Source organism: Cervus canadensis, chromosome 5, assembly GCF_019320065.1.
Source record: "Cervus canadensis isolate Bull #8, Minnesota chromosome 5, ASM1932006v1, whole genome shotgun sequence".
Taxonomy (NCBI): Eukaryota; Metazoa; Chordata; class Mammalia; order Artiodactyla; family Cervidae; genus Cervus; species Cervus canadensis.
In genome coordinates this window covers 6,569,858-6,586,684 of record NC_057390.1, presented here as the reverse complement: position 1 = coordinate 6,586,684, position 16,827 = coordinate 6,569,858, and the positions used below count along the sequence as shown (strand labels likewise).

The 16,827-nt window shown below is 47.1% G+C and overlaps 1 protein-coding gene across 2 annotated transcripts in view; it reads right to left on the bottom strand.

Moving 5' to 3' along the window:
* Positions 1–16,827, bottom strand: part of IL1R2 (interleukin 1 receptor type 2) — a 39,292-nt gene that overhangs the window by 7,152 nt on the left and 15,313 nt on the right. For both annotated transcript variants that reach the window (XM_043468029.1, XM_043468030.1), the window contains exons 2-6: positions 12,624–12,751; positions 11,419–11,677; positions 9,265–9,445; positions 5,441–5,612; positions 2,389–2,451 (exon numbers count right to left, since the gene is read on the bottom strand). In XM_043468029.1, coding sequence (XP_043323964.1) covers positions 2,389–2,451; positions 5,441–5,612; positions 9,265–9,445; positions 11,419–11,677; positions 12,624–12,690 — 742 coding nt within the window. In that variant the 5' untranslated portion in view covers positions 12,691–12,751. The remainder of the gene's footprint in view (positions 1–2,388; positions 2,452–5,440; positions 5,613–9,264; positions 9,446–11,418; positions 11,678–12,623; positions 12,752–16,827) is intronic.

Genomic DNA, 16,827 nt, shown 5'->3' with positions numbered 1-16,827 from the left:
TACTAAGCCGTGTAAAAGAACAAAATAATGCCATTTGCAGCAACGTGGAGAGACCTAGAAATTGTCATGCTGAGTGAAGTAAGTCAGACAGAGAAGGAGAAATATTATATGACATCCCTTATATGTGGGCTTCCCTTGTAGCTCAGTCAATAAAGAATCTCCCCTCAGTGCAGGGGACCCGGGTTTGACCCCTGGGTTGGGAAGATCCCCTGGAGGAGGAAATGGCAACCCACTCCAGTATCCTTGCCTGAAACATCTCATAGACAGAGGAGCCTGGTGGGCTACAGTCCACGGGGTCACAAAGAGTTGGGCACGACTGAGCGACTTAACACTTACATATGTGGAATCTAAAAAGAAATGATGCAAATGAACTTACAGAACACAAACAGGCTCACAGACTTAGAGACTGAACTTACAGTTGCCTGCAGGGAAGAATGGGGGGAAGGGATAGTTAAGGAGTTTGGGATGGACATGTTCACACTGCGATATTTAAATGGATCCAACAAGGACCCACTGTACAGCACAGGGAACTCTGCTCAACGTCACGTGGCAGCCTGGATGGGAGGGGAGTTTGGGGGAGAATGGATACACGTGTATGTATGGCTGAGTCCCTTGGCTGTCCACCTGAAACCATCACAACATTGTTAACTGACTATACCCCAATACAAAATAAAAACTTCTTTCAAAAGAAAAAGCCACTGTGTTTTACATGAAGGGTGAAGGGTACCTTCTACAGTTGTGTGATGTGATAGTCCTGAGTCCCTTGCCTCAATCACTGTAAGTTTTTTTTTAGTCACCAAAGTGGGGAACAAAAGAAGAAACCCTTCGCATGCGTGTCTTCCTCACGCGTGACGGGCCTCCCTGGGGCCTGGCCTTTAACCCCCTCGGCCCCACTACAGGCTCAGAAAGCCTGCTCTTGTTCTTCCTGCACGCCCCTCTGACCTTTAAAGATTTCTCAGGCGGCAGCAGCCCATTCAATCCGGCCACAAGTGACTCTGCCAGGCACATCCATGCATGCAAAGCAACGGGGTGGGAGGTGCAGTTTTGTGGGCTGGGGAACATGGAGGAGCCAGGGTCAGCACTGACCTGGGTCCCCACCTCCCCAGGCTTCCAGAAGGGTCTTCTGAGAGCCGAGATAGCCTCGGGAGCTGCAACTCAGGTGTCAGGCCGCAACCCCAGCATCTGCAAGAGCCCCCTAGGCTCCATGGTCACCAATTAGAGTTTAAAATATAAGGGTTAGTTGCTCAGTCGTGTCCGACTCTGCAGCCCCACAGACTGTAGCCCACCAGGCTCTTCCATCCAGGGGCTTCTCTAGGCAAGAACACTGGAGAATACCATTTGAGCCACCAAGGAAGCCTCAAGAACACTGGAGTGGGTATTCCCTTCTCCAGGGCATCTTCCAAACCCAGGGATCAAACCCAGGTCTCCTGCATTGCAGGCAGATTGTTTACCATCTGAGCCACCTGGAAAGCCCTTAAAATACAAGCCTAAGACCAAACAGAAGGGATAGGTAGGTAGACAGATAGATGGATGGATGGATGGATGGATAAATGATTGATGGATCGATAGACATGTGATTGATAGATTGATAGATAGATAGACAGAACTCTGCAGCCAGGGTTTAATAATGAGCATAAGACCTAAAAAACGATTATATAAAAACAAACAGACACAAAAGGTGCAGGCCTCACAGACACACAGGCCTGGGTCTGAACCCCAGCCAGACTCAGCTGTGACATTTTGACAGACACTGAGCCAATGACCCCCACCACCCTCAACCCAGGCATCTTCTGGAAAATGGGAGAAATAAGATCATTCCACAGGGTTGATGTTGGCATTGAAAGACATCTTATTAGACTTAACAGTGTTTGATAAGAAAGTGTGTGCTGGCTGGAACAGTGAAAGGGTGAAAAACGAAAACCTCTGACAAGCATTACCTCCCTTGACCCACTGACCTGATATTAAGTGACAAGGAACTGTCTCCCAGGAGCTGGCAGGGCAGTCTGAGCCTTGGGCGTAATGCTAGCATTAGCCACATGTTGGTGAAGTGAATTATTAATATTTTAAATACACCTCAGGTGCTGCCTGGGACATCATGCCATCCATTCTTCCTTTCGTGTAGTTAACAATGGTCACTGGAATGTTTTGATTTTTTGCATTGAGTTTTTTTTTAGGTAGAGTTTTCAAGAAGTAAAATATGCATGCTTCCCAACAATACCATTTCTAAGAACATTTGACAAAGAGAAATGTTCCCTCACACTTGTTAATTCTTGATGGGGTAACAACATTGTTATTTCTTGCAGGGAGGGTCTCCACCAGAGACCTGCAGGGGTCCCGGGGCCCCAGGTTTGGGATTGCAGCCACCCCCATGGGTCACACGGTCCTTACCCAGCGAGGCTGAGATGGTCTGGTGGGGAGAGATGATCACAGGAATGGTCTCCTCATCTCTTTCTGATAAAGACAGGAGGAAAGGAGATTCAATGAGGAAGCGCTTCATTGCGAGCTGAGGGTCAGGATCTATTGTTTAGCTAATTAGCTAAATTCTCTTTTGCAGCAGAGCCAGACATTGTGAGACTCGGCTTTTGTCTGGCAAAGGAAACTGGCTAGCCACGAAATTGAGGCTCTTTGGCCAATGCTTTTCCCAGAAGAGAGATTACTGGAAGAAGCCGCAGTTTTACACACATTCCTCTCGCAGATGTTCTATGCTCTGCGATAACAATTAACCATTCCACTCCCCGGCTTCCTGAATGAACCCTTAACAGGAATGTTCTCCATGTCCACGGGATGGGTGTTATGCCAAAGGCTCCTTACCCTAAAGTAGCCCCCTCCACACCTGCCATAGGATCCTGGAGTCACTTCTGAAAAATAAAGAAGGCACAGGACATCCAGAACCACCTGTTTGTGATGCTAACCCCATGTGTGTGAAGCTAAGTCACTTCAGTTATGTCAGACTCTGCGCAACTCTATGGACTGTAGCGTGCCAGGCTCCTCTGTCCATGGAATTTTCCAGGCAGAATCCTGGAGTGGGTTGCCATGCCCTCCTCCAGGGGCTCTTCCCGACCCTGGGGTCAAACCTGAGACTCCTGCATTGGCAGGCGGGTGCCCCTGTGAATGGCCGCCTGGGAAGCCTGCTAACCCCACACTGAGAGAGATACAGGGAAACCCAGCTTGGCCACCTCGGCTTGTAATTGAGGAAATTGACTCTCTGTGGAGGAATCAGAGCCCAGCTCCCCAAGGGGCAGTTCTTCCAGCAGCTTGAAGAAACTAGGCATCTGAACTGGGGCAGAAAGGACAGCAAAGGGTGGATGAAGGGCTGCCCATGTCCACCATGGCTCCTTCCTCATGTCTTCCACTAAAAAGCATCTGAAACCCTAATGGGATAAGCTTTAGGCAGCATCCCAGGTGAGCCCAAAGAGCAGCCGGCTTCTCCACTGTGACCATGATCATGACCAGGAGCCTGCACCTCCCTCCAAGGTCACAGGGCGGCTTCAGGGAGGCAGAGAAGGGGAAAAGATGCCCCAAGGACGAGAGACATCCATGGGTTGAAACTCCAGGGCATGTCAGGATCACCTGGGAGCTTATTAAACATGGGCTGCAAACTGTTTCTTATTCAGTAAGTCTGGGAGGAGGTCTGAGAGTCTGCGTGTCTGATGAGTACCCAAGTGATGCTGCAGCTGGCGGAGGACCACCCTTGAAAACAGCTGAGACACAGTGTGGTCGGGACACAGGATAATAGGTAGGTTGGCGCCCCCTCGTGTTCCTGCGCAGTATCACAGGAACAGGATAATGGTGGAGGGGGACGGGATTCTAGGGGATCCCCTCTGCGGGGGAGCAAGGGGCTGATGTGATTGAATCCTCACCAGACACAGAGATTTCCATTCACGGAAGATTCGATTTTCGCTGTAATAAGACCGAATCTCTGTATTGTCTGGGAGAAGAAAGTCTTTTCCCTTCCTAGACTAATTATATACCTGGACATAGTTTCAAAGCTCTCTGAAATGTCTGTGTGTGTGTGTGTGTGTGTGTGTGTGTGCGCGCGTGCGTGCGCTCACTTGCTCAGTCATGCCCAACTCTTTGCAACCCCATGGACTGTAGTCCGCCAGGCTCCTCTGTCAATGGGATTCTGCAGGCAAGAATACTGTAATAAGTTGCCAGTCCCTCCTCCAAGGGATCTTCCTGACCCAGGGATCTAACCCTCATCACGTGCATCTCCTGCACTGGCAGGCGGATTCTTTACCACTAGTGCCACCTGGGAAGCCTTTAAAAGACCCCGGTTGTGTAGTTATTCAGTGTATAAAGTTAAGAGAAGCACCGTACTGTCCAGAGCAGGGGCCAGCACTTCACCACTTGTGTGCCTCGCGCACCAAGCTTGATGCTCAGCACAGAGGAGGCGTGGAAGAAACACGAACAAGCTTGACATGCTAATTGGTACTGTTCACACATTATTTTCAGGTAGAACTCATTTAAACCCATGAGAGCCCTTGCTATTTCAAATTCTGGTTTCAAGAGCCACGAGACACGCTTGTGTGTTAGTCACTCAGTTTTCTCGGTCGTGCCCGACTCTTTGCGACACCCTGGGCTGTAGCCCACCAGGCTCCTCTGTCCAGGGAGTTCTCCAGGCAATAATGCTGGAGTGGCTAGCCATTTCCAAATCCAGGGGATTTCCACAACCCGGGGATTGAACCTGGGTCTCCTGGACTGCAGGAAGATTGTTTACCATCTGAACCTTCAGGCTAGACATGCTTGGGGAAGATCAAAAAAGAGAGAGATTTTTCACCAGCTATGCCAATGTGTAGACTTCTCATTGAGAACTCCAAAAAATCCTAGTATCCTAGAATTAGGAGAAGGAAATGGCAACCCACTCCAGTATTCTTGCTTGAGAAATCCCATGGACAGAGGAGCCTGGTGGGCCACAATCCATGGCATCACAAAGAGTCAGACACAACCCACCAACTGAGCACGCATGCACATCCTAGAATTAGACACAAAATTACGGGAACTGTGTTCTGATGACTGGCCCTCGATGTGCAAGTCTTCCAGACGGACCTTGCAGAGGGACCTTCCATGTGAACTACTGTTTGGCTCCCTCTAGTGGTGTATATCTTAACTTCAGACTTGGAACCCTGTCAACTACCCAGGGATTCACTGTTTATAAAATCACCCAGCTTTCTATCCTTCCAAGTGTCACACACGTCTTACAAGCCTGGTGCTGAGAGATTTGCCATATCTGTTTTCCTCTCATACCAAAGACACTCAAAGAATTCTACGTGAAATTAAACCAATATTGTAAAGCAATTTTCCCTCAATTAAAATAAAAAAAAAAATTCAATCAAGAGATAACAACCTGGGGAAAAAAAGAGTTCTATGTGAGCCCTAATTTTTCCCTTGCATGCTTGTTGCTGAACCAGGGTACAGAGGTTTCTTGATGGCAAGTACTCACTCTTGACTTGGAGTTTGATATTCCTGGTGATGTTGTATTGCCTGCCTTTGTGGGCAAACGTCATGGCACAGGTATAGTAGCCCACGTCCTCCATGGACACGTTGTTTACGAGTAAGCGAGTTCCCCTCACACTGAGAAACTTCTTGTTGTCTTGATCCAAAGGGACAGAATCCTTAAGGGAAAACGTTTTTCAAAGTTACACTGTATCCTTGTACATGTATGGCTGAATCCCTTCATTGTCTACCTGAAGCTATCACAGCATTGTTCATCGGCTATATCCCAACACAAAATTAAAAGTTTTTTAAAAAGTTAAACTACAGGGAGGGGGGATCGGGATGGGGAATACGTGTAAATCTATGGCTGATTCATATCAATGTATGACAAAACCCACTGAAATGTTGTGAAGTAATTAGCCTCCAACTAATAAAAAAAAAATTTAAAAATTAAAAAAAAAAAGTTAAACTATATTCTAATTGATATCTCAAAAGCTATGAACAGCATCAGTATTATGCATCACTATTGAATTTGCAACCCAAGAATCACCTTGGTATTTACTTTGCAAATGTTGTCCTTTGGGACATGCTTTTAACTATATTTTTAGGGGAGGGAGTTTGTTAGCATGTAAAATAAAATGACTAGATTGAAAAGAATGAAATAATGCCATTTGCAGCAACATGGATGGGGCTAGAGATTGTCACACTGAGTGAAGTAATTCAGACAGAGGAGAAATACCATATGACATTGGTTATATGGGGATTCTAAAAAGAAATAATACAAATGAACTTATTTCAAAAAAGATACAGACTCACAGACCTAGAAAACAAACTTATAGTTGCTGGGGGGAAGGATGGGGGGAAGGATAGTTAGGGAGTTTGGGATGGACATGTGCACACAGATAAATTTAAAATGGATAACCAACAAGGACCTACTATATAACACAAGGAACTCTGCTCAATGTCATCTGACAACCTGGATGGGAGGGGAGTTTGGGGGAGAATGGATACATGTTATGTATGGCTGAGTCCCTTCGCTTCACCTGAAACTATCACAACATTGTGAATTGGCTATACCCCAATGCAAAATAAAAAGTTTGTAATAAATGGCTGGGTCTGTTTAACTACAAGGTTTAAAGCACGTTTGCTTTGGCAAAACGGGGAAAAAAAGAAACTATCTTCTTTGACAAAGTAGGCCATTAAAATATAAACATATTTATGGCCTAACTGCTGCCTATAGGCCCTGGGAAACATCCAGAAAGGAGTGCTATGATGTAGTCATGGTGAATGCCCACAAGAGTTGATGTTGCAGTAGTCATGTTAAGAATCATTTCAAGTTAAAGAGTCAGGAGAGATGGAGAAAATTTTGTAAGAGAAAACCGAGTTTGAAACATGAACCCGCACTTCTCCTATAGACAAAGGTACTGCAGGGCACAGCAGAGGAAACACCTCATGAGCACAAAATGTTCTCAGGAACATCTCTTTCAAAACCAGGACGACTGCAATCATCGAATATAACCCTGAGTCATTTCACAGACTTATCTGAATGAGAACATGGGCATAACTGGAAGAGTTTGTCAGCCACATGACTCATTAAGTCTAATTGAACAATATACTTAATTAAAAACAGAGATTTCATCATTCCCAACACATGTGATCAAATGTGAACAAACCCTAACAGGGCTGAGATGGTAAAGAACCTGCCTGCAATGTGGGAGACCCGGGTTTGATCCCTGGGTCAGGCAGATCCCCTGGAGGAGGAACTGGCAGCCCATTCCAGTATTCTTGTCTGGAGAATCCCATGGACAGAGGAGCCTGGCGGGCTACAGTCCACGGGGTCCCAAAGAGTTGGACAAGACTGAGCGACTCCCACACACACAGAGTGTGGGTTCCTGATTAGTGTACTTCAAATGTGAACAGTCTCTAGTGTGTCAATTAAGTTTAAAAAGTTAAAACAGGGCAGAGCCACATGGTTCTTCCAGGGTCTGCAAGTCTCCAGGGTTGCCCGTGTGGCAGGGATGTGCGCATTCTGGCCTCCACGGTCAGAGGTCTGACTTCATCCTCTGCCAGCTGAGTGACCTCGGGCACGGTGCTCACATCTGTGTGTCTCCCTTTCCTAATCCGTAAAATGGAGATATTAACAGCCCCTACTGCACTAGGTTCAAGTCGGAGAGCTTAGAACAGACTTGGACACAGTACATGCTCAGTGATGGCCAGCACTCTTAGGACGGGAACTGATACCATTAAGTGCTACCAGGATGCCCCTGTCCACCCGTATTTACACACCAAGCACTGCCCAGGGTCTTTCACACCCTGTGCTCCATTTCAACTGGAAACAGTCCCAGGTGTGGGAGGGATGAAGTGCCGCCTTGCAGAGAAAACAGGTTCAAGAGGGAAAAAGCTGACCAAGGCCAGACAGCCAACTGGTCACCCCCCAGAACCTGTGTTCTCTCCTCTATGGTAAAATCTCTCACTTGACCTTTTTATGCCCTTACGAAACCTCTAAGAGATCTTTTTGCTTTTATGTTCTTATGAAACCTCTAAGATATCTCTTAAGAGATCCTCTACTGGGTGGACTAATTCATAAGAGCTGGCTATTTACTGGGTTTGCTAAAAAGGTCATTCAGCTTTTGCTATGCCATCCTATACAAAAAAACTGAAAGGACTTTTTGGCCAACTCAATATTTTCTCTGAAAATCATTTAAAAGTTTCCAATATTAAATTGACATACTACACTATTTTGTAGTTAGAATGCTTGTCAGGTGGTCAACCTATTTTTTTTTTTTTAACTAAAGTGTTCATCTCTATCCATTTTTAAACAAGTAACCATACTTTTTAGTATCAATTCCCAGCCTATATTAGGGGTCAGCAAACTTTTTTCTGTAAAAAGCCAGAAAGTAAATATTTTAGGCCTATGGTCCACATGTCTTCTGTCCAACCACTCGACTCAGCTGCTGCTGCCCCATAAAAAGAGAAACAAATGAGCATGCCTCAGTAAAACATTACTTACAGACACTGAGATGTGAGTTTCATATCATTTTCACAGGTCATGAAATATTAGTCTTCTTTTAATTTTTTAAACCATTTAAAAACGTGAAAACTATCCTTAACTGGATAGTTAACATCCAAAAATGAGTAGCAGCTAATATTTAAAATGGATAATAACAAGGACCGACTGCAGGGCGCAGGGCACTCTGCTCGATGTCACGTGGCAGCCTGTGTGGGCGGGGAGTTTGGGGGAGAGTGGATAGATGTACACATATGGCTGAGTCCCTTGGCTGCCCGCCTGCAACTATCACAACATCGTTAATTAAATATACTCCAATACAAAAGAAAAAGTTAAAAAACAACAAAGGAGGGGCAGCTCACTGGACCACGGCAGTCTTTTGCCCACCCCTGGTCTACACAAGGGAGCTGACAACAGTGTTTATTGAGAAAGACACGAAATTGTGTTTACACCAATATTTACTCCTTTAACCCAAAGGTTAATTTTCATGTGCTTTTATAAAAACTCTATTAACACGAATATAAAGTTGTTAAACAGTTCTTTCTAAATTTCTATAGACCCAGCATAGAGTAAAAAGCTACTTTCTTCAGTTTTTATTTATTCTGCATTCATTTCACACACTGTCTTTTCAAATCACTATCCGAGGATGCTTACTCAAGCCTTATAAAGATGTATAGAATATACTAATCATGACCCTTTTAAAAATCACTGGTTAAAAAATAGAAATAGAAAAGTGAACATATTGCCTTCAGAATAGGCATTTTATATCTTTTCTATGGCTCTTCAAACATGCATTCATTAAATGGCAATTTTCAGAGACGTACCTTGTACCACTGAATCTTCACGTCAGCTTTGTTGTCGATGAATTCGCTCAGATCAGGACAAACCAGTAGCCCAGAGGCTGACAAGGGTATAATTTGGGGGTAGAAGATGAGCGGCACAGAGGCTTCTGTCTTCTCGAAAACCCTGAGCTCGACGGACATTTTGTCACAGTAAGAGGCATTTCTGATTTAAAAGGGGAGAAAAGAATACTAAATGGCAAGGCAAAATGAAAGTAAAACTAAATGAAATTAAGAATAACTTCCCCAACCTCAGTGAATAATTCATTCTGTATTTTTCTCATTAGTATTGTAGCATTTCTGTCCCTAGTCCTTTTGAACCTTTGGGGGGCAGAAAAAGTACCATGTCATAATTATCAGATAGGAATGGTGATGTATTCTGCATGTTTCTCAAAGGACCCTTCACAAGCCTGCTTTCAAGGCCATTGAGGTCACTAAGAAGAAATTCCAGTTTCCTAGTGGAGAAGGAAATGGCAACCCACTCCAGTATTCTTGCCTGGAGAATCTTGTGGACAGAGGAGCCCAGTGGGCTATAGTCCCATGGGGTTGCCAAGGGTCGGACACAACTGAAGTGACTTAGCACACGTACACAAGAAACTCCAAGTCCTCTTCAAAGGGGTCTACACCCTCCCAGGTTCTGGGGAGGTGTTTCAGCATCCCCCCCCCCCAGGTGGGGCTTCAGCACAGCCCCAACATGCTCCAAATTCCCAGCCCAGGAAACCTTGTCCAGATGGAGAGACAGTTTCCCAAGAGCCACTGTTTCCATAGGAAGAACATCCCCTTTACTTCTCTTGGAAATCATGTATCAACTGAAATCAAATATCAGGAAACTTAAGATCTTTGGATAAGATCTGTGAAGTCTTTTTTTCAATACTGCATGGGGGAAATGAACTTGGTAAGTTTGTTTGGGTTTTATTTTTTGGGTTGGTCTAACAATAATCTCAATATCATCATTCTATCAAGACCCTGGAACTGAGGAAAAGGTAGAGGCCAAATGGTGATATTAATAGAAACAGAACTGGAAGGCTGCGATGGACACATAGACTGTTGATACTATGTATAAAATAGACAGTCACCGGGAACCTACTCAATGCTCTGCGGGAACCTACTCAATGCTCTGCGGAATCCAGAAGGGAGTGGGTATGGCGCAGACACAGCTGATTCACTCTGCTGGGCAGCAGGAACGGACACAACTCTGCAAAGCAACTCTCTGCGCTGGTTGCTGTCATGGCCAACTCTTCGCCACCCTTTGAACTAGAGCCTGCTAGGCTCCTCTGTCCATGGGGTTCTCCAGGCAAGAACACTGGAGTGGGTTGCCATTTCCTCCTCCACGGGATCTTCCCGACCCAGGAATCGAACCCACATCTCCTGTGTCTCCTGTACCCACTGAGCCATCGGAGAAGCCCTGAAGCAGCTACACTCCAATTAAAATTTAAAAACAAAAATAAATTCAGCTGAATATTAAATTTTTTTAAAGGTTAAAATGGTAAATGTTATATTATCCTTGTGTTACCACAATTAAAGAGGAAAAAAAGCAGCAGGACAAAAATGGGGGAACTAAGTCCCATGCCAGGAGCTGTGGGTTCCAGCCTCAGCTCCACACCCACCACCTGGGAGAACTTTATGGGTTTGGCTCTCCCCGCCCAATAAGCATTTGTGTTAACTTCTCCCTAAAGTCTCTCCCCGGTCTCCAACTCGACTCGGGGTTCTGCATGTATTCCCTAAGTCCTTGTGGATTCAGCAGCGAACAACATAAACCACGCCCCTGTGCTCTGGAGTGTATGTTCTCATGGAGTGGACGAATCCTTAAATACATAAAACCAGTATATGTGTGTCAGATGAAGACAAAGAACTTCAGGTTCAGGAGAGAGAGGGACAGGAATCCTGCTCTAGACAAAGTCACCAGGGACATCCTCTTCAAAGAGGTGACACTTAAAGATCCCAGCAAGGGGAGACAGGGCACCGTGAGGATGTCTGGGACAGGCTCCCAGGTAGGAGGTATTGCAGGAACAGGGAGGCAGACGTAAAGTAGGTTCCCACCTGTGGGCTGCATTTGAAAGGCCAGGCTGTTATAAATGCCATGCAAGCATCCCCTGTGGAAGAGCGCCCCTCCCCGCTTCTTGTCCCCAAGGGGCTGACCTGACAGTGCAGATGTAGGTGCCGGAGTCTGCCTGGGAGGCTGGCACGATCCAGAGAGCTCCGTCTTGGACCCACACGCGCGACTCTTCTTCCCCTGGGACCGCCAAGGCGGAGTCATTTCTATGCCACGTCACGTTGACATGGGCGCTGGTAGACTCCCAGTGGAGCACCTGGGGGCACCTCAAGACCAAAGGCTCCCCTTCTACCTTGAACCATGTTTTGGGGTGCCTGCCATGAAATCGGCAGCTTCCTGCGGCCACTGAAGGACAGAGAATCCACCGTCAGGTTTTGGGGTCTCTCCGGGGACACCACGTGCCCTGATGATGTGGGGTCCCACCAACAAATCTGAGAGCTCACAATGCTCTCAAAGCTCCCAGATAATGACATTAGGGCTGCTAACAAGTTCCATCCACATTTTGTGGGAAAAGTTAAATTAGGTTCACAAGATAACAAAAAAATTTTGGTCTTTTTTAAGAATTTTTTTTTTTTTAATGTGGACCAGTTCTAAAGTCTTTACTGAATTTGTTACAATACTGTCTCTGCTTTATGTTTTGGATTTTTGGCTGCAGGGCATGTGGGATCTTAGCTCCCTGACCAGGGATCAAACACACAGCCCCTGCATTGGAAGACAAGGTCTTAACCTTACTGGACCACCAAGAAGTCTCAGGTTTGGTCTTATTTTTGACGTGATGACACCTGGTCATTCAAGGTCGATATTGATTGAGTTCAGCTTAGTGCCAACACATTGTATGGTAAAAATCCAAAAGCACCTTTTATCAAGTGCAAAAGCATGGTCTTTTTGGTTTGTTCCTTTGGCAGGAATGACTGACGCCCACAGCAAACTCATCCACCAGAGGAGACTGGCAAGAGAAAACTCTTGTCTCCTACCAAAGCACAGATGGTCATACCTTGCTTCTCGGCAACAACAAAATATCCCTAGATAAGCAACTCCTATCCCCAGGTGGCTCAGTGGTAAAGAATCTGCCAGCCAATGCAGGAGACATGGGTTTGATCCCTGGGTCAAGAAGATCCCCTGGAGAAGGAAATGGCAACCCACTCCAGTATTCTTGCCTGGGAAATCCCATGGACAGAGAAGCCTGGTGGGTTACAGTCTATGGGGTTGCAAAGAGTCAGCTTAATGACCAAACAACAACATCCCCAGAGAAGCTGCAGGCAAGCCCCTCCAGCTGAGAGTCACTACTTACCCGTGTGATCCTCAGACTGAACGGCGAAGGGGGACACACCCATTATCAATACGGACAAGAGGAACATGGCTCCCAGAAGCTTCTGGAGGACACAGGGAGGGGAGACTGCCAGTCCTGCCCAGCAGGGCCTAGAGGAGGAGACAGACGGGGCGGTGGTCACCAGGCACCACCAACACCAAAAGGGAGGACCCCATGAGGATGGTCCTGGGCTGGTTTCTGGAGCCTTTACCTGACAACAGAAACCTTTTAGCCTAGATTTTTTTTTTTTTTTAAACAAGAAAACTCAAAATTTTTTGAATCTGTTCTTCCTCTCTGGCAAGTTTCACTGGAAATAGGAGTTTTGTATCCTAAGTCTTTCCGTCTTCCTGAAACACACCTTAGCACTCCCTGCTCTTCGGCCCAAGAGGTTCTTTCCTCACCTAAGGCCGCTGCTAGTGTCTCGGCTCAAACATCACTCTTCACGAGGTCCTCCCTGACCTTCCCGTATAATTGCACCCACCTCTGCCCCAACACTCCATCTTTCCTTTCCAGCTCTCCTGCTCTCTTGACGTTTGTCATCAACTATGTCTCTTCTCACCTGCATGTAAGCTGCAGGTGCTCGGGATTCTAATTCATTTTGTTCAGAGCTGCTTCCTAATTCCTGTCTGTTGGGAATGAGTGAATGAGTCACAAAGTCAAAAGGCCCTCATATTTAACTTGTCAGAGAACTTTTGCTATAGGCCTTATGGATTAACTCTTATTTTACACACAATTCTGACATAACCTGAGGAATTCTATATAATCTGTGGTCTAGAGCAACCCAGAGGAAAAAGCAAAATGAGGGCCAAAAACTGAATATTTTACACAAGTTCACGAAGCATTCCTCCCCATCAACCTCCCCAAAGCTGGAGTATCAGATGCCCCCTGTACTTCCCTCCAGCCCCCCAGCACCCCCACACCTCCCCCCCGGGCCATCCGCACCTGCCCCAGCCCCTCTCACGCTCTATCACGGTTGCCTCTTGTATCACTAGCCACTGCCCCAACAATGCTGCTAGGCAGGCAGCCCCAAACCAATGCCACAGAACACCAGTCTTCCATTCTCGCTCACAGGACTGTGGGTGAGATCGAGGTTGGCCGACCTAGATTAGGCTGGGATAGGCTCAGCTCTAAGCTTCAGGTGGGACCCAAGTCCGCTCCATGGATGTCTCACTCTCCTCGGACCAGTGACTTTCTGGGAGGTGATGTTCTCATGTGATGGCAAAACATAAACAACGTGGGCAAAAGCACGCGAGGCCTTGCTTGCTCAGAACTAGCTCACTCTTGTTGGCCCACATTCCCTTGGTCAAAGCCAGACACATGGCCAGACGTGCCATCTGTGGGGCAGGTAAACACCCCCGCCTGTAGAGGGAGGAGTTACCCCAGGAGGGAATGAAGTGGGTGCCATCAGGCCTTGGACCACACCTGTGGATCCCAGGGGTGGGGACAGACGAGGACATAATACTCAGCGGCTCAGTGTCCAACTCTGTGACCCTCTGGATTGTAGCCCGTCGGGCTCCTCTGTCCATGGGATTCTCCAGGCAAGAAAACTGGAGTGAGTAGCCATGCCCTCCCTCAAGGGATCTTCCCAACCCAGGGGAAGGTCGAACCCACATCTCCTGCACTGGCAGGCAGATTCTTTACCAGGGGGCCGCCTGGGAAGCCCACGAGGACAGAGGCTCCATCTAATTCAGTTTTCATGGACTGCACGGTGCCCACTCCCAGAAAGTACCAGGGAATGTGTCCAACTGAAAGTCTGCTAGGAAACTGGGAGTGATGCATGAATCCAGATAAAAACATCCTTGCCAGCACCCACCTTCATATTCTTGAAGGAGTTTGGCTTGTTCCCCTTTCCTAGCACAGATGGCATTCAGAACGGCTCACAGTAAACCCAGCTGGCTCTTAGCTTGCCAGGGCAGTGTTGGCAGACAGAGGAAGTGACCCTTGAACTCTAGAAACCTCCCCCACACCTCATCACTGGGCAACCACCAGAAGATGGGGGCTCAGAGCTGTGTCCTGAGCACCCCTACTGGTGACAAGTGGTGACAGGGAGGGCCTGAACTTTCCCCTTAGCTGGGTGTCCACTCTGGGCTGTCTCACCCTCAGCTCTTCCTGCTTCTACTCCTGTAACTTCACCTCTAAACCTACCCAAGGTTCACCAGGCCATTTACTTAGCATAAAGCTCACCCCAACATTGACCATGTTGCTTTATCCTCTTTGGACAGGGACTTCCCTGGTGGCTCAGATGGTAAGGAATCTGCCCGCAATGGGGGAGACCCAGGTTCGATCCCTGGGTCAGGAAGATCCCCTGGAGAAGGAAATGGCAACCCACTCCAGTATTCTTGCCTGGGAAATCCCATAGAGAGAGGAGCCTGGCAGGCTACAGTCGAAGGGGTCACAAAGAGTCAGACACAACTGAGTGACTAACACACGCAGCTAATCACATCCTAGTTGTACTGGTCCTAGCCAGACTCATGAGATCTCCGGTGAGGACTGAAAGAAATAGGAGTTAAACACACGTACAATCAATACCAGTAGTCATGTATGGATGTGAGAGCTGGACCATAAAGAAGGCTGAGCACTGAAGAACTGATGCTTTTGAACTGTGGAGCTAGAGAAGACTCTTGAGAATCCCCTTGGACAGCAAGGAGATCAAACCAGTCAATCCTAAAGGAAAGCAACCCTAAATATTTTTTAGAAGAACTGATGCTAAAACTGAAGCTCCAATAGTTTGGCCACCTGATGTGAAGAGCTGACTCATTAGAAAAGACCTTGATGTTGGGAAAGATTGAGGGCATGAAGAGAGCGGGGTGACAGAGAATGAGATGGTTGGATGGCATCATTGATCCAATGGACATGAGTTTGAGCAAACTCCGGGAGATGGTGAAGGACAGGGGTCCTTGTGTGCTGCAGTCCATGGGGTGGCAAAGAGTCAGATACAACTTAGTGACTGAACAACAACAGTCAATACCACACATCTGAATAAATGAATGAAGTCAAAGACATTGACACAGGGACCGGGGGACCGGTGACGGATGTTGTGCTAAATACTGAGTGTTGATTCTTTTGTTTTGCGCCTGTGATGTGAACATCATGCCAAATCCATGGATGCTAAAGTAGAAGAGATTAAAGAGGTGAAGTAACTTGGCCAATATCTCACAGCTAGTACACAGGGTTGATGTTTAAACCCAGGATAGGTGATTCCAAAGCCCTTAGTCTTCAGAAACAAAGTTTCTATGACAGATGCTAACTTCCTTCTCCAGTGTCTGCTTCCCCAATAACAGAAACCCCCCGACTCTTAACTAAGCACCTCCCATCCCACACAAAGACTACATTTCCCAGCCTCTCTTGCAACTAGGAGTGACCACATGATAAAATCTGGGCCAATGAAATGTAAGTGGAAACATATGATCCTCCCGGAAGTCAACCTAAAAGTGTCTGAAAAACTTAAAAGTCTCAGCTTCAAAGTCTGCCTTGCTGCCAGCTCAGTGTGGATATAGTGGCTGGATGGGGCCACGTGCAGACCGTGTGCGGAAGGAGTCTGCTCCTCGGTGCCTTCGTGGAGCTGCCCCCACCCCGACTCCAACTGCCCCCTTTGTTCAGGCTTCCTGTCACTCCTATCCTGAACCCCTAATTTCAAGGAGCTCAGGGAAGGAGCCCCACAGGGATCTGTCACACATAACATTCTCACTGCTCTTCTTTCTGAGACCTGACTCTTAAAATTAAAACGTTTCTGCCCATTGACTGTAAGAAGTCATCTCAACTCTCCTCGGATGAAAGCACCCCCAAGGCTCAGGCTTAGCCTCCTCTGATGGGGAGAAGGTTTGTAACTATTTAAAAGTCACTCTGACCCCAAGAGTCAGGCTGCGTCCACTCTGGGGTGGCTGCTTGCTGAAGCCTTGGAGCTGGGAGGGGATCCAAGAAATCTCATGCCATCACTTTCTTTTCAGGCAATGAACGTGAGACAGACGTTAACCCTCCTCTCAAAACCACATCTGGTGGGAGTGAGGAGTAGAGCTGACACAAGGACACGCTGTTCCAGGGGAACGAAATTCTACACTGTTGCTCTCCTCCCAGACCAGCCCCTGCTCATCCATCCCTGACCCCTCCTGGACCCTCCAGTCCCACCTGGGCCCCCAACCCCCCACCTGGACCCTGAGCCCCACCTGGACCCCTGACCCCCTGCCGA